Source organism: Anomalospiza imberbis, chromosome 11 (genome assembly GCF_031753505.1).
Source record: "Anomalospiza imberbis isolate Cuckoo-Finch-1a 21T00152 chromosome 11, ASM3175350v1, whole genome shotgun sequence".
Lineage (NCBI taxonomy): Eukaryota > Metazoa > Chordata > Aves > Passeriformes > Viduidae > Anomalospiza > Anomalospiza imberbis.
Window position 1 is genome coordinate 271907 of NC_089691.1, and position 27049 is coordinate 298955.

Sequence of the window (27049 nt, forward strand, 5' to 3'; positions counted from 1 at the left end):
TTCTCAATTCATCCAATTAATACTAGCTAGTGTTTATCAGGATATAGTTGTGCTGTGAACTATTCTGCCTGCAGTTTTCAGTTGCCTGTCAGACCCAGCAGGTCAAGGGAAATGGTTCTGTCCTTCTGCTCTGCTCTGGTAGGATCTCATCTGAAGCTCTGTGTCCAGCTTTGGGGCCCCAGCATAGGAAGGACATGGAGCTGTTGGAGGAAGTCCAGAGAACGCCACAGAGTTGCTCCAAGATCTAGAGCCCCTCTGCTCTGGAGCCAGGCTGGGGGAGCTGGGGGTGGTCACCTGGAGAGAAGAAGGCTCCAGGGACACCTCAGAGCCTCTTCCAGGGCCTAAAGGGGTTCCTGGAGAGCTGGAGAGGGACTGGGGACAAGGGGGAATGGCTCCCCATTGCCAGAAGGTTAGATGAGATTCAGGAAAGAAATTCTTGTCTGTGAGGGTGGTGAGGGCCTGGCCCTTAGAAAATGGAAAAGGACAAGTCTAACTTTAATAAGGGGAGAGAAGAGAACCTCAAAAGTACCAGAATGGAAGGGTTTCTCTGATCCCCAGAAGTGTAAAACAAATGGCCAAACAAATTCTTCACAAAGAAGATACATCTCAGCCTGGGATTAAAAAGAGTTATAGGCAGGGAGGGAGGTGTTCTGCCCTACTGGCAATATTGTGCTTAAGGTACACATGTGAAGGGTGGACAAGATATCCTTGATCCTGCCTCTCTGCAGCTCCTTTGAATTTCCTTCCTCTTCCCATCTCTATGATTATGTTCACAGAATTCCATTATTTAGTTCCCTGGTGTTTTAATTTTATTATGTGGCTTTAAAATGCAATAATATGACTGCAAGTGAAATAAATTCCATGTTGGGATGTTTGGGTCAACACTTTGTGTGAACAGACAGCCTGGCTCCTGTTCTGCATGAGGCGAAGCTGAGTAATATTGTATGGGACAAAAAGTGCACCCTTGAGCTGCCAGGGATGCTGGCAGCCATGGGAAGCACCCCAGCAGGCAGGTAAATTCACTGTCCCTGTGCCAGAGCTAAATGACTATCATTTATTTGGGCCACTAATGCAAGAGGCAGCAAAGTTACACCAAGATAAGGAAGCAACACCCAAACTGTTTGTGAAAGATTTGTGGTCTGCTCCCTCTGGGACTGTGCTTAGTTCTGATGGCTGCACCCCCTGGAGTTAGCTTTATTGCTCATGCAAACATAATTTATTGTCAGAAAGGAAGTAGGTACTGTGCAGGAAGGAGATGAAAGCAGCCGAGACTCTAAAATAGACATTTAAAACCTTATAACCCTTAAATGTTTGGTGGCCGGTGATTCCAGCTGGATTCAAGCTCCTATTTCTGCTACAGAACACTTGCATTTCCTTGTGTGTTTTATGAAACTGATGACTTGCACACTGCTCACCGTAGTGTTTCCCACAGGATTTATGCTGTATCTATGAGCTGGAGTCTGCAGTGGCCTCTAACCTGTTGCAGCAGACAGGCCTCTAACCTGTGGGCAGATGGTAGGTTGCTGAAACCTTCCTGAAGCATCCCTACAAGGAGAGCACTCCACGAAACACACAGCAAATACCACACTCACACGCAGTAGCTGTTATCTAAGACAGCGAAGGCAGGAAGGATCTTTGTATAGGTTTCCAGTGGCACTGAGGTTGATTGACAGCATGTCACAGAAGTGTATGAGAGAGGTTGAAGTCCAGTGGACATTCTTCCAGGACATAGCCCCAGGAAATCCACTAGCAGGCCCACAGGCCTCCACAACTCCCCTTCCTTTATTCATTAAAAAGTCCTCTCCTATGGATTTCTGTAAACATTTAACTGAACAGGAAAACATGAAGAAGACTATGACTACAACAACTAAAATCCCCAAAATCCCTCTTACAAAAGATAAAGCCATCTGCCCATTTGAGCAGACCGTCGCACCCCAGCAACTCTCCATCAAGGATGACCCAAGAACTCTAACCCTCCGCTAACCCATGCCCAGAACTGGGCTTTACTTCTCATAGGCTGCACAACATCCTCTCTATCATTCCTGGCTGTGGGGATCAGATGAGGCCCAGAGCTGGCACAGGGATGACTTCCATGTGACGATGTGTACCTGAAGTGGCTTTGTTCCCTTCCCACAGCTCTGCAGAATGTGAGTTTGCCGAATCCGTCAACTGTTTATTTACACACCTATTTTAAGGGGAGGATGCTCTAACAGCTTTATTTGCTTCCTATCTTCAAAGAATTCAATTGTTTGGTGTTTTTAAAAATAATTAGCTGAGTTTTTTTTTTCATGTTTACAATTTGATTTGTGCTTTAGATAAGGAGCCAAGTGCAATATTGAACATGTTTGTGAAGCTGATTGTTCATTCTCCAGAATCTGTGCAATATTTACCAGGACTATTTGTGATCAGTATACGTAGCCCTGTTCTATATGCCCATTATTCCCTTTTGCCAGGAATAAGAGATGCACAATTTTTCCCTTATCTGCATCATTTTCTTGTATTACTAATGCTGTTAAAATTTCCAGTGATACGATATCATAGAGCAAAACCAGGTGTGTATAATTCACCAGGTACAAGATGAATACACAGGAAGTTAAAACTGACCAGGGGTTTCCAGACTTGTGGATGCTCCAGGCTATCATAGAATATCCTGAGCTGAAATGGACCCTGAGGTCCAACCCCTCGTCGTGCACAGACCCCCAAACAATCCCATCCTGGGCATCCTCAGCAGCGCTGTCCAAACTTTCCTGTAGCTCTGGCAGCCTCGGGGCTATGCCCATTCCTTGGGGAGCCTGGGCAGTGCCCAGCACCCTCTGGAAGAAGTTTCATCCAAGTCAGTTCTGTTCCCATTTCACTGTTTGGCTTAACTGGTTAGGAATAAAGAGCTGAGAATTTGCAGCACAGCTTCTGCTTTTGTGTTTGGAGTCAGAGAACCTTTTTCTTCATCTCCTTCTTACCAACAAAGTAATCACACCAATAATCATACTCCGACTATATAAATAAGATTGGAAAATAACTCATTTTATATGCAAAACAACTCTAGAAATTATTAGCATACACACAAAAAGCCTTCATAACTCTGAGCAAACAAACATCTTGGTTTTCAGAGCTAATTACACGTCCCCTAAAATCACCAGCAAATTGCTGTTGTCTCCCCGGCGCAGAGGAGCAGCCGCCCATCGCTGCCGGCGGAGCTCTGCCGGCTGTCACAGCTGGGCTCGCTCCCTCCCTGTTTACTTTCGCTTCGCCAAGTTGCCCGTGACCTCCGTTTATCCCGTCAAGGAGAATTGCACTGCGGCCGCCCCGCGTGGGACGTGTGCCGGACACGGCACACACCCACCCTGAAACCGATGGATGATGCTCTACAGAAGCTGTAAGTGCACATTTGTAACGAGGAATTTGGGCAAAACAAGGGTCTGAAAGGTGCAAATCTGTGGGAACATCAGATCAGAGACAGAGGGGCAGTGGCTCTGACGGGAGTGGCCAGCCCGTCACTGCCTTCACATTTTTTCCCCTTCTTAGAGCTTGTTTTTGTAAATTATTGACTGAAATTTACTGAAGGGAGCCTAATGCGCTATCTGACCTTTTAAGAAATACTTTATTGTATTTTCTTAAGCACAAAGAAAGACTGTTAGAGGAACTGCTTGCACTATCTAGATTTAATTTGTTGCTAAAGAGATTCAGTCCTCTTGCGGTGGGAAAACAGCAAAGCGTATTGTGATCCAACAGTTAACAGATAAAACAAAACATTATATGATAGTGTTGCCAGGACAAGGGTGTTATTTAGTAAGTCAAATAATTCACTCAAATAAACAAATTGGTCGCTTTACTGGCTTCTGAGATTAGCTAAGCAGGAAATCAGTCTGCTGGTAAATAAAACGTTGTGCAGGTCACTTCGCATGACCACTGTTAAAAACGGGACCACATTCCAGGTACTAAAAGTGATTTCAGCATTTCTTGTAATAAAAGAAAGGCCTAAAGCAAGGGGGCCCGCGGGCTGAGCAGGAGCGCTCCCGTCAAGGATGCTGCACAGCCGGCGCTGGGTCTGCTGAGCAGCGATGTCCCCGATGTTCCAGGTGGAGCGACACAGATTCAGTGGGTCAGAAGCCCCCTTTTTATCCTGTTTTCTGTCCCTTTGGATTGGTTTCTTTTTCAGCACCTTTTTTTACCTTGGTTTTCTTTTTTCGGCACCTTCATTTGCATGAAGGTTTAAGGCGCTCGATTGGCCCATTACAGTTCAGTCCAGGCTGGCTCCTTTCGCTTGGGGGAGCTGCACTTTACTTAGGTGTATTATGGTACGTAGAGTACCGTATTTCTTCTAACTTCCCTTTTAACGCCTTTTGCCATAACCAAACTAACAGTACATGCTTAACAACTGTCAACTATTTTACAATAGTTTCTAACCTATTTTTAGCAGCCACTATATTCGGAGGCAGAACTCTGAAATGAATCAGAGTTTTGGAAAGGCACTGGGCTCTGTCAGGAAGAGGGGGTTCGCGGCGTGCCCCTCGCTCCGGAGCGGTTTGAGGGGCGCGTTTCTTGTCTCGCTGTTCGCGTCGCTCGCCGTCACTGGGGCCGGGATGCGGCTTCCCCATCCGGCTGTGCGCTGTGACTGTCACGGGATGTGACTGTCACCATGGGAGGGCGTTCGGGGCCAGCCCCAGCCCGGTCCTTCCCTCCCGGGGAGCACGGGCACTGGGGCGGCCTCTGCTGTGGACGTGTGGCTCCGCGAGGATCTGTCTGTGCAAAGCGAACCTGACAGCGATCCTGCTGCAGAGGTCTTGCGTGCCACCGGCATGAGGAGGAGATATGTTTAACCTTTCTTCTTGTGTATTTATCTGAGTCTGCAGGACAAAAATATCTCCAAGCAGTGTGGCACTGTACATCACAGCATTCCTGAGGGATTGATTTTAGCTTCCACTTCACTCACTGTGCTTTGAATCACTGTGTGCTGAAAAACATTTAGATTTATATTAGAGATTTCAGTCCATATCACACTAAGATGACCAGTCTTTCTGTTTAGTGGTTTAGATTTCAGTAGTTTAAAAGGTTCTAAAAGCTTTTAAATTTAAAACTTCTAAAATTTCTAAAAGTTTCCAGGGAAACTTTTTAGCAGAGCACAAAATGCAAATTCAAAGAGGTATAAAGGGGTCATAAAAACAAATCTTCAGCATGGCATTCTCCCACTGCTTCTTAATACTAGGCAACCCCTCTTGCTGTAATGTTTTAATATACATATGGAAGTGAATCGTAGAATACAAGAATGGTTTGGGCTGGAAGGGACCTTAAAGATCATCCCATTCCAAACCCCTGCTATGGGCAGGGGCACTTTCCACTGTGCCAGGTAGCTCAGCCCCATCCAAAATAGCCTTAAAAATATATCACAAAAGGAATTACACAATTCCGAGTTCCTTTTCAGAAGGTTCCTGTTTCTTTACTAAAATACATTGCCAAAATCACACCAATGCAGGCGTGATCAAGGTCTCCATGTGCAATAATAATAATTTTAAAATGTGTTTTCATGCTGTTAGGAAGATCTGGATTCTGGAGGGTAAATAGGATAAACTCAGGATGTATGTACTCTACCGATCTTCTCAAGGATATGCACCATGAATGTCACAGCATTTGACAATGCTTCGATCCTCTGGAGCATTTGTCCATAGCAAGGCATATTCTCTTCCATTCCTTGCTAGGTAATAAATAGTTGATGAAATTTGGGGCAAATAGCAGGTTTTAAAGCCACACATCTGCTTGTACTTTTTCACTCACAAAGTTAACTATCCCACTTAATTACATGCTTCACTGAAACCTTTCCTATGAGAGAAGTTGTCCCTGCTCCTTGGGCTTGAGTCACTACCTGCCCAATGTACCTTACGTGCCCAGCTGCACTTAAATGCGTGTTGTGCTGAAGCACAAGGAAAATACAAATTCTACATGGATGTTGTGAAGATGTCGACACTGTATTTTGGACAGTGTAATTTCTTCTGGAAAAGCAAATCGCGGCTTTACTAATCATGCATTAATTGTTTTAACTCGTGGCTGTGCAAGTGTAAATTCATGCTTCTACACAGGACGGGCTGGTGAGCACAGACATTTGAAGAAGTGTTTTTACCTCGAAGGTCAAGGCGATGGAAACCCCGATGTTGGCTACGGGGGTCTCAGGGGGGGCCGCCCCAGTACCGCCCCGGCTACCCCGGCCCTGCGCTCCGATCGCCTCGCCTCGCGCTTCCCCCGCCGCCTCCGGGCCCGGGAGGCGGTGCCCAGCGCCGGCCGCCCCGCCTCGGCCTGGCAGGAAGGCCGAAGGCCGCCGTCCGAAGGCCGCAGCCCGCGGGCCGGGCGGGGCCGGGGCTGCCATGGCCGGTGAGTGCGGGACGGGCAGGGTCCGGTGACCCTCGGCGGCTCGGTGAGCGCCGCCGCGCTCCCAGGCCCGGCCGCAGCCTTCGGGGCCGCAGCGCCGGTGTCGCGCTGTCCTCACGCCCCGCAGCGGCCCCGCCAGTGCGGTGGCCCCGGCGGTTTGGTGCGCGGCCGCGGCCCCGCCGTGGGTCGGGATGACTGCCCCCGGGCATGGCCCGGCCCGGGCAGCGCTGCTGGGCCCCGCACGGGCGGGCCGCTGGGACGGCGGGCGGGGCTAAGCTGGGCGCGGGGCTCGGGGCAGCCGGGGCGTGCGGAGCCCCGGCCTGGTGTCTCCGATGTAGCCGGGCAGTGCCACGTTTCACACCCTGGCACACTGGCTGCGTGCTGTGTGGCAGCAAAATCTTCTGTTTACTCCCAGCCTCCACCCAGCTCGCTGGGATTGTGCCTCTACACCTGGGGAGCACACAGGTTAGTTATCCTGGTGATTCGGGGGCCCGGTTGTTTTAGCCATCGTATGGAGCTTGGAGGACTGGGACTGTATGTAACCCAATGTCGCACTCTAGTATCAAATGCTTTTAAATATTTTGCCCACTGCAGTTGTTGAAGTCTACGATTCCCTGACGGGTAGGTGTAGCCAGGTGGGTGTCAATCTTCTCCCAAGCACCAAGTGACAAGATGAGAGGTAACAGCTTCAGGTTGCACCAGGGGAGGTTTAGGTTGGATAGTAAGGAAATTTTGTTCATTGAAAGGGTTACCCACGCCTGGTACAGGCTACCCAGGGCAGTGGTGGAGTCACCATCCTTGGAAATGTTCAAAAAACATATGGACGTGGCACTCCAGAACATGGTGATGCTGGATTGATGGTTGGACTCAATAGTCTTAAGGTTCTTTTCCAACCTAAATAATTCTGTGATTCTCCTGACTTGCTGTCAGAGACCCTTGACTTCTGGTAACTTGCCAGTTGCACATGGCAGTGGGTGAGAGTAGCAGAGGAGGATGACATCTTGTTTTTCACCTCTCTGTCATCTTTTCAGCCCAGAGGACCAGACCAGTTGCTCTTCTTGGGTGCATTTGGTATCCAGTGCCATCTGATCATGTCAAGACCATTTCTCTGCAGCCAGTCTCCTTCTTAAATCCTTGGCATCCCTTTATTGGAGTCTTGAAAGGGAAAAGGCAAAACTAAATTAGTGTTAAGCCAACATTTTGTTGAGAGAGACTTTTTCCTCTTTCCTGAGATGCTTCTAAAAGGAGTTGTCATGGACACATGCAAATGGTTTGATCATCCACATTTTGGTTGCCAGCTTTCCTGTGTAATGTTTATGAAAATCTCCCAGGAGTTTTACAGGAAGTAGCAGCTCGTGTTTGCACTGCACAGCAGACACCACTGAGCTTTCTGGAATGGATGTTTGCAAGTTCTGTGTTTTACAGAGAACATCAGAGAGGTGCGCTGGGTTTCGAGTCTGTTGTATTTAAATTTATCTCTTTAATGATCCTGTTTGTTTGCTTGATAAACTTAAGAAGGCTTTTAAAGGGAAAACAAACCAAAGATGAAACCGTAATAAAGATATAGTGGTGTCAGAGACAGTGTCCAGAGTCCTTATGTAAATATTAGTGGAGTTATTAATTGGGACTGAGTACCTGCCTGACTGAAGGTGGTTGGCAGCTCCCAGGGCCCGGGTGTGGATGAGAGTGCTTGCATGTTGCAGTGTGGCAAGGAAGGGCTGATCTCAGCCTACAAATGCAGTTGTATTTATTAATTTTCTGTGATAAATATGAAGTGGCAGTGCAGCTCCTTAGGGCCCTGTGGCTTTATGCAGTAAGTAAAAGTAGATCATGAAAAAGTGTATGCAGGGGATTGTGACAAACAAAATCCTGTTTGATGTTTCTTGTACAGAAAGCAACATGAGGGTTTTTATGCTAAGAATAGTTAAGCAGAAACAAAATTACAAAGGTGTTTTTGGCAACCAGCATAACCGGAAAGTTCTGGTTTGTGTTGTACCGGTGGCTCGTGACAGCTTTCAGGGGCCACACATCTCACCACAGGCATGTAAAGGAGTGCAAGGGTTTGTCCAACATTCCGGCTGCTGCCAGGGTCTGGCTTGTCCCTTTCTCTGTTGGGAATTGTGTCTGACAAATTCAGTGTTTGAAGAACTTAAGAAAGGGTGTCCCTGTTGTTTTTTCTGCAGGTGCTCTAGCAGACAGTCTGGCACCTTATGGTCATGTGTGATAAGTTTTTTTATGCGCCTTGTTATTTTCAAGAGCAGAATGAGAGCATCCCATTGGATGGGAGAAGCATCTTGCAGGTGCCTTAAATGTCATAATCTGACTTCATAAATAGAGAATTGATCTTCAGTGATTTATTAACTTTAAGGCTGTATTTGATTAAATATCCATCAGAGCTTGACTTCTAAATGATTTATAGCCTTCTCTGTTTGGAAGGAGAGAGGCAGTAGGAGTGACCAGCCAGAAGTTCAGATTTATGTAATTTCAAGTGGATGGGTCTTTGAAAGCACATGGCAGTGTTATGTTTCCCTAACAGATAGTTCAGCTTGCTAATATTAGGTGGTGGTGATAATTTTATTTTAGCTATTCAATCACTAGTAGGAAAATGAAAATTATGGAATTTTAAAATGGCTTATTAATTAACTGCTGTGATTTCTTCTGTGTTATTTTATCTCTAGATCAGTCATATTGTCATCGGCTGCAGCATGACATGTATTTTCTTACAAGCACTAGCCGACTGAATGAGCAAGTGGTTGATAAAATTGTTCTTCAGCTTAACAGAGTCTATCCCCAAATTCTAACCAATGAAGAAGCAGAAAAGGTAATTTGAGGAGTTTTGCTGTGTCTCTGATTTTTCTGTTGCTTTTGTAGGTCACAACCCCAGCTGCCCTCTTCCTGACACAACTCTTGGTGTCACATGCAGCCAGCCTGCCTCATCTCCTGCTTGCTGACCAGTTGTGTCTGGCATCTCATGTAAGAGGAGCAGTCACAGGGCTGGCACGTTCCCTCTGCCAAGTGGTCATGGGAGAGAATGTTCTGTTCAGCAGCAGTTTAATGCCATGGTCCCTGCCATGATCAGGGGCACACAGTCGTTCAGCCAGTCCATGGGCAGGAGGGCACCCATCCTGTGATCACATGCCTGGCGTGCCTGTCTGCACCCATGAGATGGTGTGGAGTGACACACCAGATGATCTATGCTGCATCCATCTCTGCCCACAAAATCGGCCATATTAGCTCAATCAGTTTTGGTAACCAATTAATAATTTTAAGTATTGGTAGAGAAGTGGGGGGGTATTAGTCCCACTAGTAAGTGTGGAGCTTTGGAAAGTGGGTGGAGTTAATAATATCTTGCAGTGGTGCCACCATGTATGGAGGAAGGCCACCCTCCCTGATGTTAAGCTTTCATAAATGGGTAGCTCTTTTTAAGGAGCTAATCCTGCGTAGAGACAAAATTAAAGTCAGCTAAGAGCTTCCACAATCTTACTTACAATAGTTTGTACTTGCCCTCTGCTGGCTTCATGTCTGCACTTGGTCAGAGTTTTGGCGTATCAGTATTTTAACATCCGGAAAAATAGGTTCAGTGCTACCATAATCAAACTTCACGGGGACAATTAGTGTTTTGTGGTGTAGAGCAGAGCTAGATCATTTACTGAACCAGTCTTGCCACTTCCCTCAAGAGCTTCAAAATAAACCCATAAAGGATCTGAAACATGATTTGTGACTTCTGCACTTAGGCAGAAATGAACTGCTTTTTAATGGATTCAGGCAAGTAGCGATGTAGTTTAATTGTGTCTCTGTTTCTAGTGAGAGAGTAACTACAAATGGAGTACTAGGTAATAAAGAATACCAGCTGTATCTGGTAGACCCTGTGGGAATTTTGTCAGAATAAAGAGCATTGTGTAAAATCTGTGGCATTCTTGTCCCCCTCAAGCAGCAATTGTTCCTAACTCAGTATGCTACAAAGGTTATCCACTGTGCTGCTATGAAATATGATGTTTTGCTCAGAATGGCTGTTGTAGATGTCACAAATGGCTTTCGATTTTTTGGAAATAAACTGGAAAAGGTTTGATGTGTAAGGCTAGGGATGCATTTTCCTTCTCTTTGTAAGGTCACCTAATACTCACTGCATTAAGCACTACAGAAAAAAGTGTATTTCCCACTGCAACTGTTTGCCAACCTGAGTAATGGGAATTTGTGCCTGTTGAAGTGGGTATACAGCAATTAATTGGCTGGAAACAACAAAAAACCATAAAATACGAAATCTTGGAATGATGAACAAACACTCCAGTACTGGGACTAGGATAAGCAGTATAAAGTGCCTTTTCGGGGATCATTACTAGGCAGCTGAGGGCAAACTTGAAAGCATCAAACTTTAATTCAAATTATAAGATTTGCTGAAATATTCTATCTACAGCTGCCAGAATTAAACTGTAGAATGGCAAGTACCATGTCAGCTTGGATGCAAGGAATGCATCAAATGCAGAGTGTCTTTCACTTGATTGGGACAGAAAAAAGCAGAAGGAGAGGCAGAGACAATATGCTCTTCATCAGACAGTGCTGACCACATGAAGCTCAGGGCTGTGCAGTGCATGTATGTCCTTTTTAGGTTTCCCTTTTTGGCCCATTCTTTTAGTAAATATCAAAGATGCTTCATAAAGAAGCTACATAACTGGCATAGTGATGTAAAATTGACCTTTTAATCTCTCTTCTGTTTTAACCTCTTTTCTGATGAGCACTTTTCTCTTACAGTTCAGGAACCCAAAGGCATCACTCCATACCAGGCTCTCAGATCTGTTAAAACACCTCCAAAAGAAAGGAGACAGACACTGTCAGGAGTTTTACAGGGCTCTGCAGATCAATGCTGAACAGCTGTTTAATGATCTGCCAAGCAGGAAAATCTTGAGTAAGTTGACTTGTAAGTTGATTGATTTGTGGATTTCCTCACCAGTGTATTACAAAACCTAATTTCAGATGCAGTGTAGGTAATTCAAGCAACCTAAACAGGTTATAAATAATACAAATAAGCGAATGAAATAATTTTTGGGGTATACCTTAATTCCTTCTGACTTGAGTTTTCCAAAAGCTGTAAAGGGATTTTGTAATGTAAAATTGTAATTTCCTTAATTTTGTCTTTTATTTTGAAAAAAGCAATTTGTATCTACTCAGCACAAACTGTTGGAGGACCATTTTCTTGCCTGCACAGGGCGGCTGCAGAGTTACCCACATCAATACCTGAACCCTTTTGAACTGGGGAAGTCTGGGCCCATCCTGCCTCAGAATCTCAGATGAGCCCCAGTCCCAACTGACTGAGCCTCACAGCAGCTTGAAGGCAATGCTTTGATCTGATGTTCACCTTGCAGGAGTCGTGCACTTTGGAGAACAGGCTCTTCAATCAAATTATCTTGGATCTATCATTTTTACTTTGGCAGAGGTCAAGAAACAAGTTTTTCTGCCAGGCTGACTAGTAGTTAGCAGACAGCCTTTATGAATTAAGAGCAGTTTGAGAAGTCGTGGTGTAGTCACTAAGAAGAAAAATTTTAAGACTGTTTTGATGTTTAAGAGTTGAAGCTTTTTTAATGTTCAATAGCACATTCTACAAGCCATTTTTGAAAATGTATCTTTACAAGGAGACTTGGTTAGAGTCTGTGGGATGTTTTCACTTTTAGCTAGAGCAGAAATGTGCTCATCCTTGCATCCTTGCACATGATTTATGTGGTGACTCTGAGCTTTCCTCAGGTAGCCATGAGTAGGCAGGGTTAGGGTTTCTTCTGTTCAGACTGTGCATAGCAAATACCTGTGCTAGAAGTGCTTCATGTTAAACATACATCTCCTTGTGGCACCCCAAAACAGTTTTGCTGCTGCTGCTGCAAACTGCTGACTTCAGTAACCATCAAAAGTCATTAAATTCTCTGTTATCTTGGTACACTCTTTCATGTTACCATTCTCAGAAGGATAAGGATAATGATAATTTAAAGAACTGACTTAAAACATTACTGTGTGCTGAGGTTCAGCAGTTTCTTTCTGTTGATCTAAGAAATAAACATTGAGATGATTGTGTTAATATGCTTGCTGCTACTTAGAGTTCTGCAATTAAAACAAATGTCTGCATTCTGGATTGAATGGTCAAGAAACATGTGTGCAGCTTTTTAAGCTAAAACTGCAAACACCTTTATGCTTCAGGAAAAGCTCCTTTATCAATATGAGGAGTAACTTCTCATTTAAGTGAACTTGGACATTTTCAGTGTTAAAGGCATTATCCCTCAGACCTCCAACACGCACAATTTGTTACTCAAATGTTAGTTCTTGGAAGTGCTGAAGAGGTGTTCAAGGCCAAGATCTGTGGGGTCCTGAGCACTCCTGTCATTGGAGAGTGTCCCTGCCCATGGCAGGAGGTTGGAACTGGATGGTTTTCAGTGTCCCTTCCAACTCAAACCATGCTATCATTCTATAATGCTCTTAGCAGTAGTTGTTAAATTTAGCACAAAGCATTTGCAGAACTGCCAATAGAATTTGTAAACATGAAGAACAAGGAGAATCACTAACATGGAGCTTTTCTTCTAAATGCAGGCTGAGCTGAAACAAGCAGCATTACAAACAACTGGAGAAATTATCAATGAGGACATGGATGAACCATGGATGGTTCATGAACGAACTCCGTAGTTCTGTAATAGATTACATGCAGCTATACATACGACAGATTTTTTTCAGCAGAGGAAATCCTTTCACATATTTCTTTTTCATTTTTAAGACAGCTTTAAAATTCGTGCTGGAATAAAATTTCTTTGCTGGAAGTGTAAATTGCCAGTGAAGTGTCTGGTAATGTTTGAACATTCCCACTAGAGGGGGGGTAAGGCACACGATATGGGCAGCCATGGAGCTGTTGAAGCAAACGGGAGTTTCCAAGGGACTCAGAAAATGTTTTTATTTCTCTCCATGCTGACACAGACTTAAAGGATAAAGGCTTGGATCAGCCCCATGCAGCGACAGAAGTGGCAGAGATTTGTCTGTGCTCTCCTGTGCAATGTGAGGATTTCCTAGCTGGAATTCCTAGGGAGGACATCAGCTACTCAAAGGGGCAGGCTGGGTGAGGCTGCTAGGGGCACACTGAATGCACAGAAGCTTTGCAGCAATCCTTGCTGCTCTGGTGACTCTCAAGCTTCACAGCAAAGTGCACCAGATGCTTCTGTCCTACTCCAGGGCCATGCCCTGTCCCCCCACAGAGAGGGATGTCCTTAGCAGGGGAGATGGATGTTTCCCTGTTGCTGCCTGGGTGGACAGGGCAGTTTTCCTACAGCTCTCCTCCTACATCTTGGTGTCAAGTGAAAGGAGAGCAGTTGAAACTGATCAGTCTTATATTCTTCCCTATTGACAGCCAGATTCAGAACTCTTACTTTTTTCCTTTCCATTTTTAACCCTCCTAGCCCTTTGACAGTCGGACTAGGTGATTGTAGAGGTGTTTTCCAACCTTTATGATTCTGTGATTCCATGACTACAGAAATGTTTGGCTAAAACAGTGTTGCAGATTGGTGATTTCACTCCTCTGCCATGTCTGGTGACAGCTGTGCATCCCTCTTCTGCAGACAGCATGATCTCCACATCCTGTGTGGCAAAGGCAGCTCTGAAAGGGTCTTTCTGCCCGGACTGGAAACTCCTGAACACCTTGTCCTAAGGCCAGCCTCCTTTTCTACTAGAATTTGCAGAAAGAGAGAGGCTGAAATTACTTGTGCCAAATGTTAGCATGCAGAACCTGCAGAGTTTTAAAGAAGCTGGGCATATCTTCAGCTGAGACCTGCATTTAGTAAATAATCTACACCAAGAATTTTTTTCTATGTGCTTTACCTGCTAAATACATCAATGCCTAAAGAGTTGCTCAAGAACAAAGAATGGTGATACATTAAATTATAGAGGTGTTTTCAGATTAGTGCATCTATTAACAAATTAAAGAAACATTTGTATTACAATGGAAATTGCTGGTATTGTGAAGGATTATCTCCTGCTTTCCTAATTTGGGAAACAAGTGTAATGTTATTTATGTGGCCAGTGCTTAAGCAGATCAGAGATGGGGCTGCAGCTATTTGTAGTGGCATTCAGATGACTCTGTGCCTATGTCTTTTAGTCAGTTCAGCTTTAACTCTAGCAGTGGTTTACCGTTGGAGGGGTTAATACTTTATGTCAATATTGGATATTTTTCTGAAATGTGGTCTTCTGCACCATTTTGCATGTGCTGGTTATGTTTGTTTGTTTGCTTGAGCTGAGTACTAACTTTTCATGTGTTGCTTTTATTTCTAGAAACCCCAGATCCCACAGAGATAGACACTGACAAGGAGCAATATATGCTAAATGACAGGGGTAAATAAATCATACAGTGTCACCGGATGGAATGGCTTTGCAGATTATGATGCAATTTATTATATCATGTAATTCACACTGCATGTAACAACTACTTTGGCTTATGATGTCTTTACTGTCACAAGTTACGTAGAATTAATGGAGGAAAATGTACTGTCAAGGAAAACGGGGCCAGGAAATTGAAGAGACTGTAGGGTTTAATCAATATTTACAATGGTATTACTTACACTATTACAAGTAAGCTCTTAATTTCCTGTGATTTCTTCAATTCCTGAACAGTAAGGTCTGTTCATTTTGCATAAGGCCATCAATAATTTTTTGATGTGACTTTAAATTTTTTTTTCAAATTTTTTAAGCTCTCAATTTAACTACAAGCCATTTGAAAGCAATGACAGAAAGGAAGGAAAAGCTGAAGTATATTTTCCTTAGGAAAATATATTAATTAGTTTCACCTTCCTCTGTTCAATGCCAGATTACAGAGACAAAGATTTTTTTCATGGTAGGATATTTTGAAAAGGAAGATCTCAAATGAAGATGAAGAGTTCTCACAATTTATAATGAACTATTGTATAATTTAAGTTTAGTATTTTATTTAGAGATTTAGATACAATAATGAGAGATTCAAAACACCTTCTATGAATTATGCCTTTTTTGCAGTTTCCTGAGAGAAAACTGAAATAAGTAACAGAACCACTGTTTAACTCAATGTATATTTTTGTCTGTGGAGGTGGTGTTTCTCTGAATATTGAACCAAATTGCTGTTCAGACTTCACACATTGCTGTTGCTGTCTGCAGCATAACAGTACAGGATGAACAGAGAAAGTGCTTGCAAATAAGAAAATGAAGTGGGTTTTTTTTGTTTTTGTTTTTTTTTTTGTTTTTTTTTTGGTTTGTGTTTTTTTTTTTTGTTTTTTGTTTTTTTTCACTTACTACTTTTTTTTTCTGACTCGGCCTCAGACTAGAGATTGCTTGGCCACTAGCCACCCTTCTTGGGAAGTTACATGCCAAAGAGCAACCAAATCCTTCCTCCTTTGCTGTTTCTCCAATGTCCTTGACCACACAGTCAGCTCCAGGAATTTGTTGAGGCAGTACACTTGTCCTTAAATCGATAGGTGTAGCTTAATTGTATCTACAAGTAGAGGTGTAGTTTAATTGTGTCTCTGTTTCTAGTGAGATAGTAACTACAAATGGAGTATTAGGTAATAAAGAAGCAGATATAAATCTTTATGCTGTTTTGTCAGTGGATAAGTATAAATTAGAAGGGTTTTATTGAACATCAGTACTGACCATCACCATTAAACTGTGTGTAATTCCAGGCAAGTAGTTTCCAGGGGATTTGGTTTGGAAACTTTTCCTTAATACCATAGTCTGTAGCTAGATGAGCAGAGGGGAACAGGGAATGGTGACAAAGCAACTGTAGTAAAAATTAATTGCAGTCTAATAAATGTGCTTCACAGTACATTAGCTACAGAACATACAGAATTGTGAATATGTTGGCTTCATTTGAATATGCCTAATTATGCATATTGATAGCAATTGGTGATTTGTGAATGGAGCTAAACTTCTGCTGCCCTGCTGTGTCTCAGTGTGTTTTCTTGCCATTTTCTGTAGGTCCCGTGTTTTTCCTGGCGTGTTTCAGCATGGCTGCAGGACTGGCCCTTTTCTGGTACTGCTGCAACTCAGGTGAGCTTCTCAGGGGCTTCTCCTACCTGCCTTCCCTCGGCAGGGATGGAATGAGCTGGGCTCCTCATCTGACAGGGCTCCCTAACAGGGTGGGTCAAGGTGTCATCATTCTTTAATGAGCTCTGGATACAGCACGGTGAACATGCTGAGGTATAAATAATGGATATTTTGCCTACAGAAGATGCCACAAATAGGGGGACTTTTTAAATACAGTAGTCATGTGAACTCCTGTTGCTATAGCAATGGGTCATGATTCCCAGCAGTCATGAGACAGACCCAAAATCTTCTGGCTCCCACACCCCTTGGGAGCTGGTGGAAGCCTGGCCAGGGCTGGGGGATGCTGGCTGGATTTGCTGAGTTCCAGCAGCTACAGCTGTCCCTGTGCTGCTGGCTCTGGGTGTTAGCTCTAACTGCCACCAGACAGTCACCTGCTCCACACCATCCAGTACTGTGCTCAGGGGTGAAGCTGCCCCCTTCCCTAACTGACCAATCTCCTCTTCCTGTCTCAACTTGCAGCAATGAATCTTAACAGATTCCTTGTTCACCTTTCTTGGGAGTTGATTTCTATAAATTGAAGGAAATGTGCTTTCCTCTACAGTTATTTTCAGTTGGTTTTTATTTTTTGCAGATGCTGCTTCCTAGCTAAAATGAAATCTAACTGTGTTCACTTTCTCTTTTTCCTCTCATCATTCCGTTTTAGAAACGCAAGTCATAGGAAGAGCCAGGAGAATCTTGGGTTTTTCTCCTATTATCATAGGAAGACATGTTAGAAATATTTGTATGTTGTATTTGGAAGACATGTCAAAAAATTAAGGAAAAGCTGTCTCTTTCCTTGTCTGTACAGTACACCGGCCAAAGCAAGTCAACAGTTGATAAAAATGTCCTGTACTCATACCAAAGATTTTATTAACTAGCTTAATCAATAATTGCCTTGCCTCCAGATGTATTCAGAATTTCAGCTATAAATGTCCTTCTTTATGGGAATGGACCATTTATTTTTGTAAATGCTTGAAGTATTTATTGTTTCTATAAAAAATACTTTTATTACAAGCTTTAAAATGATCTCTTAAGTGAGCATGGGTCTGAAGCCATGTTTGCATATGTGTTTTCTATACTGGAATGAAGGATCACAACTGTTTGAAGAACTCTGGCTTGTCTTTTGTGAGAATTAATTTAAGAAAAGAACTTAAACACATGCACTCAAAGCCGTTACTAAGAAATGGATCTCTGTCTCAGAACTGTTTTGTCTAGATCCTCTGTAGTCACTGCCTGAGCTCAGGTGGGCACTGGCACCTGTGAAAAGTTTATGGGGGCCAGTTCCCTTGATGTGTGCCTTGTGTTCATTGTGCCTTCTGATTCCGTGTTGGTGCCTTGTTCCTGGTCACACTCAGCTGCTGGCCCTGGTTTGAATGCCCTGGAGCTGGTGCAGGCTGCTTCCCAGCCCATGGGGTGTTCCAGGGACTGGAATGTCTGACCTGAAGCCCTTCAGACTATCAAGAAAGTGTTCCAGATTCATTTAGCTTTCCCTTTCCCAGTGAAGTAAAGGGAGACTCTGCAGAGACACCTGGACAAATTGGAGGGCTGGGCAATCACCCACTCAGTGAAGTTCAACAAGGGAAAGTGCTGGATTCTGCACCTGGGATGGTGCAACCCTGGATGTATGGACAGGCTGGGGAATGAGATGCTGGAGACCAGCACCATGCAAAGGGACCTGGGAATCCTGGTGGATGGAAAGTTGGAAATGGGCCAGCAGTGCCCTGGCAGCCATGGGGGACATCCCTGTCCTGGGGCGCACCAGGCCAAGCATGGCCAGTTGGGCCAGGGAGGGGATTGTCCCTCTCTGTACTGAGGTGGCCTCATCTCAAGTGCTGGGGGCAGTTTGTGCATCACAATATAAGATAGATATTAAACTGCTAGAGAGCTTTGAAAGGACACTTCCAGGAATGGGGCAGCAACAGCTTCTCTGGGCAACCTGTGCCAGGGCTGGGGGAAGAATTCTTTCCCATTATGGTACAGGAAAATTTACTGTGGCTGGGGTTATATTTTCCTCCCTTCCTGAGGCGGCTTGAGATGAAGATGTCTCTCAGGGAAAAAAATGATCCAGAATGAGCTATGCCAAGGGTTAGAGCTGGAAGGAGGAAGAAAAAGTGAGTCTGGATTCATCGTCGTGTTAAAGGACATGACAGCAAAGAATAGAAAACAATCTGTTCTTTATTAGTGCCAGTTATTTATTTGAACAGTGAATGTCAGGCTGCCTATACAATTGGCATGTGCGCAGGCTGGGAGACATTCTTAGACTATTTTTCTTTCAGGAGCTTGCTTCTCTGCAAGTACATCTATGCAGCACGTATGGACAGTGATAATTCCATTTTCAGCTCCTGGAGGAAGCACATGTGCACCTGCATGGCAGTCAGGTCCTTCTGGGCAAACAGTGTTACAGACTTGGGAATAAATCAAGCAGGGTCTTGGATGAAACAGTTTAGCTGCAGAATTCTGGTTTCCCTGGCAAATCAAGAACAGCTTGGCCTTTGCTGCTGAAACTGTGCTGGTATTAATTTATAAACATTTGTGCAGGGAAGTTGTCCTGGCTGGGTTGTAGGTGGTTCCATGCTGAAGTTGGAGGCCATCCTTGTGAACACTGTGGCTGCCATACTGTAGGCAGGAATTGTACAGAAGCTAAGCAGGTACTGGCCTGAGCCATGGAAATGGCTAAGGCCAAGTATGGGACCGCCTGTGTGCAGAGAGCTGGGAAGCAAAGTGATAGATCCTCCAAAGAATTTGCACAATTCTGTTTAAAGCCAGACTGCTATTTAAAGGACTTGGTGAAGGATGATGTGCCTGATGAGCTGGAGTGGGAATGAAGTGGTGATTCATTCTGGGATGCACTGGGCTGCTTTACAGCTGCTGGATGGAGTTTGCAGTTAAAAATGCCTTTGCCAAGACAAAGTTATTCCTTTTGTTTCTTTCATTTGTCATTTTTTTTCATATTGTAATAAATTGGAAACATATTTGGTCACAATGTGCCATTGTGGATGCTTTTCCCTGCCATTCTGTGTGCACAGATGTTACTCCATGTTATGCCATGCCGTGATTGTGCTGGCAAGAATCAGTTTGCTGCACTTCACAGGGCCTGTGTCCTATATTAATTTCTCTGAACGTACATCTTCTTGAATCCTTTAGAAAAGAATGTATTTCTTTTTTTAATGGGGTGAAGCTGTCAATTAAATTGAAATAAATTCCAAGTGAGAATGCTGCTGTTTTTCTTGTACTTAATGCACTGCTCTTCCTTGCAGAAGCGCCCCTTGGTTGTTGCCCTCCTGTGGCTACTGACTGACCCCCCCTGGGCTCTAGCCTCTCATGGTTAAATTTTTCTGGGTATTTGCACGAGGATTTTTAACACATTCACCTGATTTCAAAATTGCAGTTTTTCTGCTTAGCTTGTTTAAGGATCTGGAGTTAAACAGGACTGTCTTTGGGTTAATCCTTGATTTTGTGTCTTTTGGGAGTTCCAAGGGTCACTGCCCATGAAGCCTTGAAGGCGCACTTCAAGGGCGCTTGCTGTAAAAGGACTTTGGCACACAGTTCATTTGAAGTGCTACTTGGACCACCCAAAAAGGGACTTCATGTAAGGAAAACCATGTAGACCGTTTTGTTACTGGTCTGTTTCTTTGGGTAAGGGGGAACTGCTCGCCTGGGTGCCTCTATGACCAGTGTTGAGCCTCCCACCAAAAGAACTTGTTGCTGTAACAGGAGAATCATGGGATCATGGTTGGAAAAGAGCTCTTAATATAATTAAGGCCGATCTGGCACCACCACTGTGGATATTCTCAGTTCAGTCAGAGAAAAAAAAGAGGGGGTTTTCTAACCAGGCGAGAGCCTGGGAGACAGTTGGGAAAGAATGTAAATAATTCTCTAATCTCTCTTGTTGTTCACATTGTTCATAGATATGTTCTGCCACCGTGCATCATTCACTGCACACCAGTGGTGTGAGATAGTTTTTGCTCTAAGACCAATGAAATTAGTCCGCACGATGTTCTCTATTTATAGAGCGGTGCATTTGAAATAAATCGGAGTTCCTTCTCTAGCCTTCGACTTGGAGTCTTCTTGTTACCGTCCTGCTCTACAGCGACAACCACCATATTCACAATTAAACCATGTCCTAAAGTGCCATATCCATATTTTTTAAACACTTCTAGGAATTGTGACTTCACCACTGCCCTGGGCAGCCTGTGCCAGGGCTGGACAGCCCTTTCTGTGAAGAAATATTTCCTAATATCAAATCTAAATCTCCCCTGACACAACTTGAAACCTTAGGTAGAGTCACTGACCCACAGCCAGGATTGCATCTGCTGCTGCAAGAGTCTTTGGAGACAAGAGGAGCCCCAGAGCTTAGCATTGGATTCTGTTGAACCTGGGTGGTGATGGAGGAGGATCTCTGAGATAACTTCATCAGGAGGAGAGATCCTCTTCATCCTGTGCCCTTCTGTGGACTGACTCCCTGATGAGTGGGAACTGGACTCCTTTCCTTGCCTGCTGGTTTGTGGCCCTTTGGGGAGAGGAGCAGCTGTTAGTGGGAGGCTGTGCTTGTGCTGGTACCTGTGCTGGGCAGTGGCTGAACAGGAGCCCAGGTGGCTAAGAAGGACCAGGGCACCTTGGCCTGTTCCAGCCCTGTGCCCCAACCCTCTGCCACTGCAGGACCAGCCTCGTGCCAGGCGCCAGGTGAAGGGACCAGAGCAGAGCATCAGGGGCATCAGCAAGGTTTGGATATGAGTGAAACAACAGCCTGATGAAACTACAAAATTATAGGAATCAGGGGAGGGGGTAATTTTCTATCTTCATCTCACCCACTTCACAGGGATGTTATTAGAGCCAAATGGAAAGAAACCAGAGGCAGGAGATGAGACAGGTATGCAGCAACACTGCTCCAGCTAATTCAGTACCATTGCTTTGGCATAAAAGAACATTTTGGGTGAATCCTGAGCTGCCCTTGCTATTTTGGAGCACAGGCCACTTTACACTGTGGTCACAAGGAAAAGCTTTCTGCCATGGTGCAGATAAGTCATTAATAACATTGTGTATAGTAAAGCAAAAACCTTTCAGACTCAGTCTGTGCTTCATGAACTGGTAACAGGTGAAGCCGGGTGCCAGCAGCCAGAGTGCCACTGCACATGAAGCCTGGATAAATCACAGGCGAGACGTTCTCACAGCACGATTTACAGCAAATCCTCTCTTCTCCAAAGCAAAATATTTCATCACACTCAGGTGTTTTTTGGTTTTTTTTTTTTCCTTTTTAGCCCTGGTTTTAGCTACCCTGGGGATCTCCCAGTGCTCCAGCCCTGCGGGTGCTGTCCGGAGCCTGCTCTGTGCCGTCCTGCGGTGCCTCACTCCCGGCCCCGCCGGCTCCAGGGACAGCCGGGACAGGCAGAGCTGCTGGGTCCCCGTAGCTGCTCCCTGCTGAACGCTCCGCTGAAACAGAGAGAGCTGACTTTGTTTTTCCTCTATGGGCTCTGAGCTAATTAATTTTAAAAGCTCCTAGTGAAGGCTGGAAAGACGATGCCTGTGCCTCTTAAATAATCCCGATCCATAATGGTTGCATACAGCTGGATTTTGTTTCACCTCTGCCTCTGGAGCTGGCTCACAGCCATTTTAACATGGCCACTTTGCTCTGCTCTGGAAGAGCTCTGTTCTGCCAGGAGGTAGGGAAATAACTTACATCAGATTGGAACCAAATTCAAAGTCCAGGTATAACAGGTAAACTTATATCAGAAAATAATAGTTGTTATTAATAGTAATAATTTAGACAGCAGTTTTCTGTGAAAGAATTGCAATTATATCTTTCAGGGTATTCCCAGGCCAGGAGCCCTGTGAGATATGAACGAAACTCAGCTTGGTGATCTCAGCGTCAATAAGAAAACAAGTAGGAAGCAAATTCCTCATTCTGAGCTGGATGAAATTCAGCCCTGGATGAGTCTAGGCTGGTCCTGACTCTGGAAAGATGAACAAGACACATCATTCCATCACACCCTGTGTTTGCAAGTGAAGAGGACATGCAAATTAAGCAAAATATTATTAGTGACATCAGGTTTGAAGATTGCAGGACCTCTGTGTGATAACCAGGGTGCCTTCAAGAGGCTGTGAGGTATCCTACTAGTGCAGCTGTGGGATGTGGGGCTTTCAAACCTGTTTCTCTATTAGCATGGAGAAGAAAGAATTTTTATGGCGTACGAAGGAGAACAGTGACCCACACAGGTGCATTATGACTTGCTCCCAATGCTTCACTGTGTGAAGTGTTAGTGCACTTCACAAAGTTTGTGAAGATCAGTTATGTTCCCAAGTCATGTTGCCAGGCTTTGAAACTCTACAAGGGATGGAGAGGCCTGAGGGGATACAGTAATTTCTTTCCTGAGCAATGCTCTCCCTGGCATGCCTGGTGAATCATGTTTTCTGACGCAGAAAAAAATAACTCCTATTTCAGGGTAAAGACACATAGCTGTCTCACTCCCTATCTTCCACAAGTCCAAAACAAATCTGAAACATAAGGCCTTCCCAAGAGTTTAGATTATTTTCATCCTTCATGCCAGAAATCTGTGGTAATGTTGGGTGGTGATGAAACTGATTTATTCTCAAATATTTTTGGTACCAGTGAAAATGTTTTGCAATGTTTCAGTAATCCTGGTGTGGTGCTTCCTAGCATGGCACCATATTTACACTCACCTCCCAATTAGTTAAAACTTGTACCATTAAAAAGGGGATGGGGCAACTTCTAGGCTGGAAGACTGGAAAAAAGAGGAGTGGAAAACATCAGGAAGGAAGCTGAACAAAAGAGGAACCTGAGTTTTTGCCATCTCAGTTTCTGACAAAGCCTGACTTGCCTGATGAGGAGCTATTGATAAGTCTCTGTTCCTGACTGAGAGCTGTGGTACTCTTCTTGGGAAGGCAGCCAGGTTACTAAATAGTTCTCATAATGAGAACCCAAGGGGATAAAATGAACCATGAAAACAGACCTTCAACAGACTCAGTAGGAAGAGAAAAATGAATTCAAAATAACCATAGTATCCAGTAGGAGGGCAGGTAATGTTTTGTCACCACCCTGTTAGGAAGTTGGATAATTCTTGGTTAGATATAATTTTGAAAAGATTGTACCCTGTGTTTCACACCCTATCCTGCACTGACATGTCAGTGACCCTCCCACTGGCACGGCCGTGGACTGAGAACATCAGGAACGAGGATGAGGGGGGGCATTTACAGGTGGAGTCAATCAAAAGTTGGACTCAATGATCTTTGATATCTCTTCCATCCTAAATGATTCAGTGATTCTGTGACTTCGTGATTTCATACAGTGAAAATAATTTGATCAGTGTGAAAATAAGAACTTCCTTCCAACAGCCGAAGCCTTTATATACTGCATTTTTTCCTGCCTCTTTGCTGTAGATGTACTTCCAACAATGTGTGTTTGCTTCCTGACATGCCCAAGAGCTGTCTGCTATCAGTCAGCTCCAGTTGTTTGGTCAGCTCTGCCCATGCTTCTGTCCACTCTGCTCTCCCACCACAGCCAGTGTCAGGATGGGAATACTTAGTGATGGGGAGAGGAGTGAAATTCCATGTACAGCTGACAAATCACCCTGAAGCACTTGGATGCAATCCAGCCTCTGATGGAAACTCTGCCCTAAGGCCTGCTGTGACCATGTTGTTATTCATCTTTTCCTGGAGTACCTTCTCTCATTTATTTCAGTTTGCTTCTTTCTCTAGGGAACGTCTCAGCTTCTGTCTCTGGTTCGGTTTTGTTGATTACCTGTGAATACTAACGGGCTCCAGCAAGACTGCTGCATTCACTGGGTGGTGAGGTCCTGGTGGTGGTGTAAACACCATCTGCTCCAGGAACTGGGGCTGTCCAATTACTCCCAATGCCCAACCTGACCCTCCCTGGCACAGTTTGAGGGAATTCTGTCTCCTTCTGTCCTTGTTTCCTGGAAGCAGAGCCAGAACCCCCTCAGCTGCCCCCTCCTGTCAGGGAGTTGTGCAGAGCAAGAAGGTCCCCCCCGAGCCTCCTCTTCTCCAGACTGAGCTCCTTTCCCAGCTCCCTCAGCTCCTTCCCCAGCTCCGTTCTCTTCTCTGGACACACTCCAGCCCCTCAAGCTCTTTCTTCTTGTGAGGGGCTCAAAACTGACTCCAGAATGTCCAGCGCAGGGGATGGGCACTGCCCTGGCCCTGCTGCCACACCAGGGCTGAACAGCCCAAGGTGCCCTGGTCCTTCTTACCCACCTGGGCTCCTGCTCAGCCACTGCCACCAGCACCCCCGGGGCCTTTCCTGCCGGCCCTTTCCAGGCCCTCTGGCTCAGCCTGGAGCTGCAGGGGCTGTTGTGACCCAAGGACAGGACCTAGCACTTGGCCTTGTTCAACCTCAGATCACTGGCCTCAGATCCAGCCTCTCCAGATAAAACTATGGAGCCTTCCTGCCTGACAGCACATCAATACTCCCAGCAACCTTAGTGTCATCTGCAAACTCGCTGAGGATAAAGAAGTTGTTAATTCAAACACCTGAATGGCAGCTGAGGGGATACAGAAACCAGGATGGTGTTTTCTGCTTCAGCCCATTTTATGTAACACTCAGCATGAGAATGAGCTCCAGCAGTGACCTGGTTTAGAAGACAAATACTAAGAGTGAGTTCCAGTAAATATGGTTGTTGTCACCTGCTTCAGTAAGTACAGCTACGCTGAAAATCCCAGCCCAGGCTATTCTGGATGCTGAAGGGACTAATGAGAAGGACCAGGAGCAGTGCTCACCCTGCCCAGAGCTTATGAAACAGGAGCAAACAGCTGACCTGGCATGAACTGCTCCCCACACAGCCTGGAAAATTCATCTTGCTTCATTATTGATGATCTCTTTTTAAAAGAGATATTTGCCTCCAACCAAGAACTCTGAAAAAGCACAGCAAAGCAAAGAACGAGTCCAAGATTGAGTCAAATGTATGTATTTGTTTGCTGCCCCTCTGAGACACTTGCCCAAATTTTAAAGCAGCACCTGACTTAAAAGAATAATAATCCTGTGATTAAATTATTTATACTTGAAACCAACTTGCAGATGCTGTCTGCTAAAAAATACATGAACTCTAAAGGCTTCAAAGACTTAAAATACAAATTTTATGTCTGAGAATGTTTTGCAAATCTTACTTAATCACAATAAAAGACATGAGAAGCAGCATCAGAAGTGTGACAGCCACAAGTGGGCATGAAGAGTCCTACAGCAGCTGGTGGTTTGTGAAAAATAAATACAGGAAGGAAGTTGTCCTGTGTGCCTCATTCAGAACTTGTTCTGAGTTATGTTTACATTAGTACAGCCCACAAAATTAAACCACTGCCTTCTGGATACTGGTTAAATACACGTTACAGTGGAAATGAAACAACAAAAGACAAATTAGAAAATAAAAAAGAATGTCTATTCCATTACTAATCACATGAGTTTGATTTGTTTTCTGTTAGTAATTCTTACAGAACATATACATGAAAGTCTGGTATACCAATGGGCTTTGAGACATAACCAAAGAGAAAGGTCAGTGATAAAACCTGTAAATGAGATGAGACACATGAAGTCAATCTTCTATTCTTATGTACAAAGGAGCTTTTGAAAATTGATGCCAAGAAAATTGATTCATATAGATCTGCATCTTCCATCTACATATAAGAGCAACCTAGAAAACTCAGATTTTTCTGATTGCAGGTATGATACTTTGGAAATAAAATGACTAAAATGTTTTTGCTGAAGAAATTCTTGTAACCTACACCATTATTAGCAATAGTGTATTTAGAAAAAGTGTAAGTCCCTGAGCCAGCAGGTAAGAAACTAGAAGATATTTATAACTCTATATATATATTTAAAAATAAAAACTTAAAAAATTATTTTGCTTTTAGCCATAAACTCATAAAAGAAACAAAACTGCAGCAATAAGTGATGGAAAGAGAGAGAGGAAACTAGAGAGAAAAACTCAGTTCATTTTGCCATTTGAATTGCTGCTGACAGGCACTTGGTACCAGTTTAACAGGTAATGTTTACCCTGGATCCTCTAGTTTACCAGTTGAGCCTAGAAAAGGTGGCACTTCTAATAGAGTTTCCAGAAATTTGATATAAGAAAGAACCTTTTACAATGAAGGTGGTGAGACCCTGGCACAGGTTGCCCAGAGCAGCTGTGGCTGCCCCTGGATCCCTGGAAGTGTCCAAGGCCAGGCTGGACAGGGCTTGGAGCAGCCTGGGACAGTGGAAGGTGTCCCTGCCCATGGCAGGGGATTGAACAAGATGACCTATAAATGTCCCTTGAATCCAAACTACTCTATGACTCAAATAAATATAATGCACAGAATACACAGAATAGCAGTTCATGGTAAGAAACCATTAACAGTTAGGTTATTTGTGTCTGTGCATGAAGGACAGGGAAATTTTAAGTGTGTCCAGAAGAAACAATACAAATGATTACCTGTGAACAAAACTAGACAAAAGAATGCTGCTTGTTTCTGTTTGTCTCATCTTTCCTTTAGCTGGAGTGGAATAAAAAGCAAAACAAAAAGCTTTGCAAAAGCACAGCTACCTTTATACGCTGCAAAGGAAGAGCCCTGCTGGACTACAGAGTACATGGGCTTGGTGCCAAGCTGTGAAATAAAGGACAAT

General features: G+C 44.3%; 1 protein-coding gene and 1 long non-coding RNA gene across 9 annotated transcripts; one reads left to right on the forward strand and one right to left on the reverse strand.

The window, feature by feature from the left end:
- The first annotated feature begins 3175 nt into the window (after window positions 1-3175).
- Window positions 3176-25840, forward strand: CARD19 (caspase recruitment domain family member 19). 8 transcript variants are annotated; one of them, XR_011002892.1, is made up of 7 exons: window positions 3178-3373; window positions 9036-9178; window positions 11107-11260; window positions 14647-14706; window positions 16318-16389; window positions 21684-23333; window positions 23821-25840. XR_011002892.1 is itself a non-coding variant. In XM_068201431.1 (6 exons), the coding sequence occupies exons 1-6, from the start codon at window positions 3355-3357 to the stop codon at window positions 17200-17202; spliced, it is 561 nt and encodes a 186-aa protein (XP_068057532.1). In that variant the 5' UTR covers window positions 3195-3354; the 3' UTR covers window positions 17203-19635. The 8 variants fall into 8 exon arrangements, 2 of the variants coding, with proteins under 2 accessions (XP_068057534.1, XP_068057532.1); XR_011002893.1 differs by lacking the exon at window positions 3178-3373 and adding an exon at window positions 6157-6360; XR_011002895.1 differs by lacking the exon at window positions 3178-3373 and adding an exon at window positions 6673-6822.
- Window positions 15758-17092, reverse strand: LOC137480429 (uncharacterized). The gene is made up of 2 exons (XR_011002898.1): window positions 16666-17092; window positions 15758-16408 (listed from the first exon to the last, which is right to left on the reverse strand). It is a non-coding gene; the product is annotated as an uncharacterized lncRNA (long non-coding RNA).
- Window positions 25841-27049: the final 1209 nt, after the last annotated feature.

Excerpts from the sequence above, each read along its gene's own strand:
- CARD19 (XM_068201431.1), top strand. Across the intron at positions 9,179-11,106 it reads CCAATGAAGAAGCAGAAAAG|TTCAGGAACCCAAAGGCATC; the intron begins GTAATTTGAGGA and ends TTTCTCTTACAG. Across the intron at positions 11,261-14,646 it reads GCCAAGCAGGAAAATCTTGA|AAACCCCAGATCCCACAGAG; the intron begins GTAAGTTGACTT and ends TTTTATTTCTAG.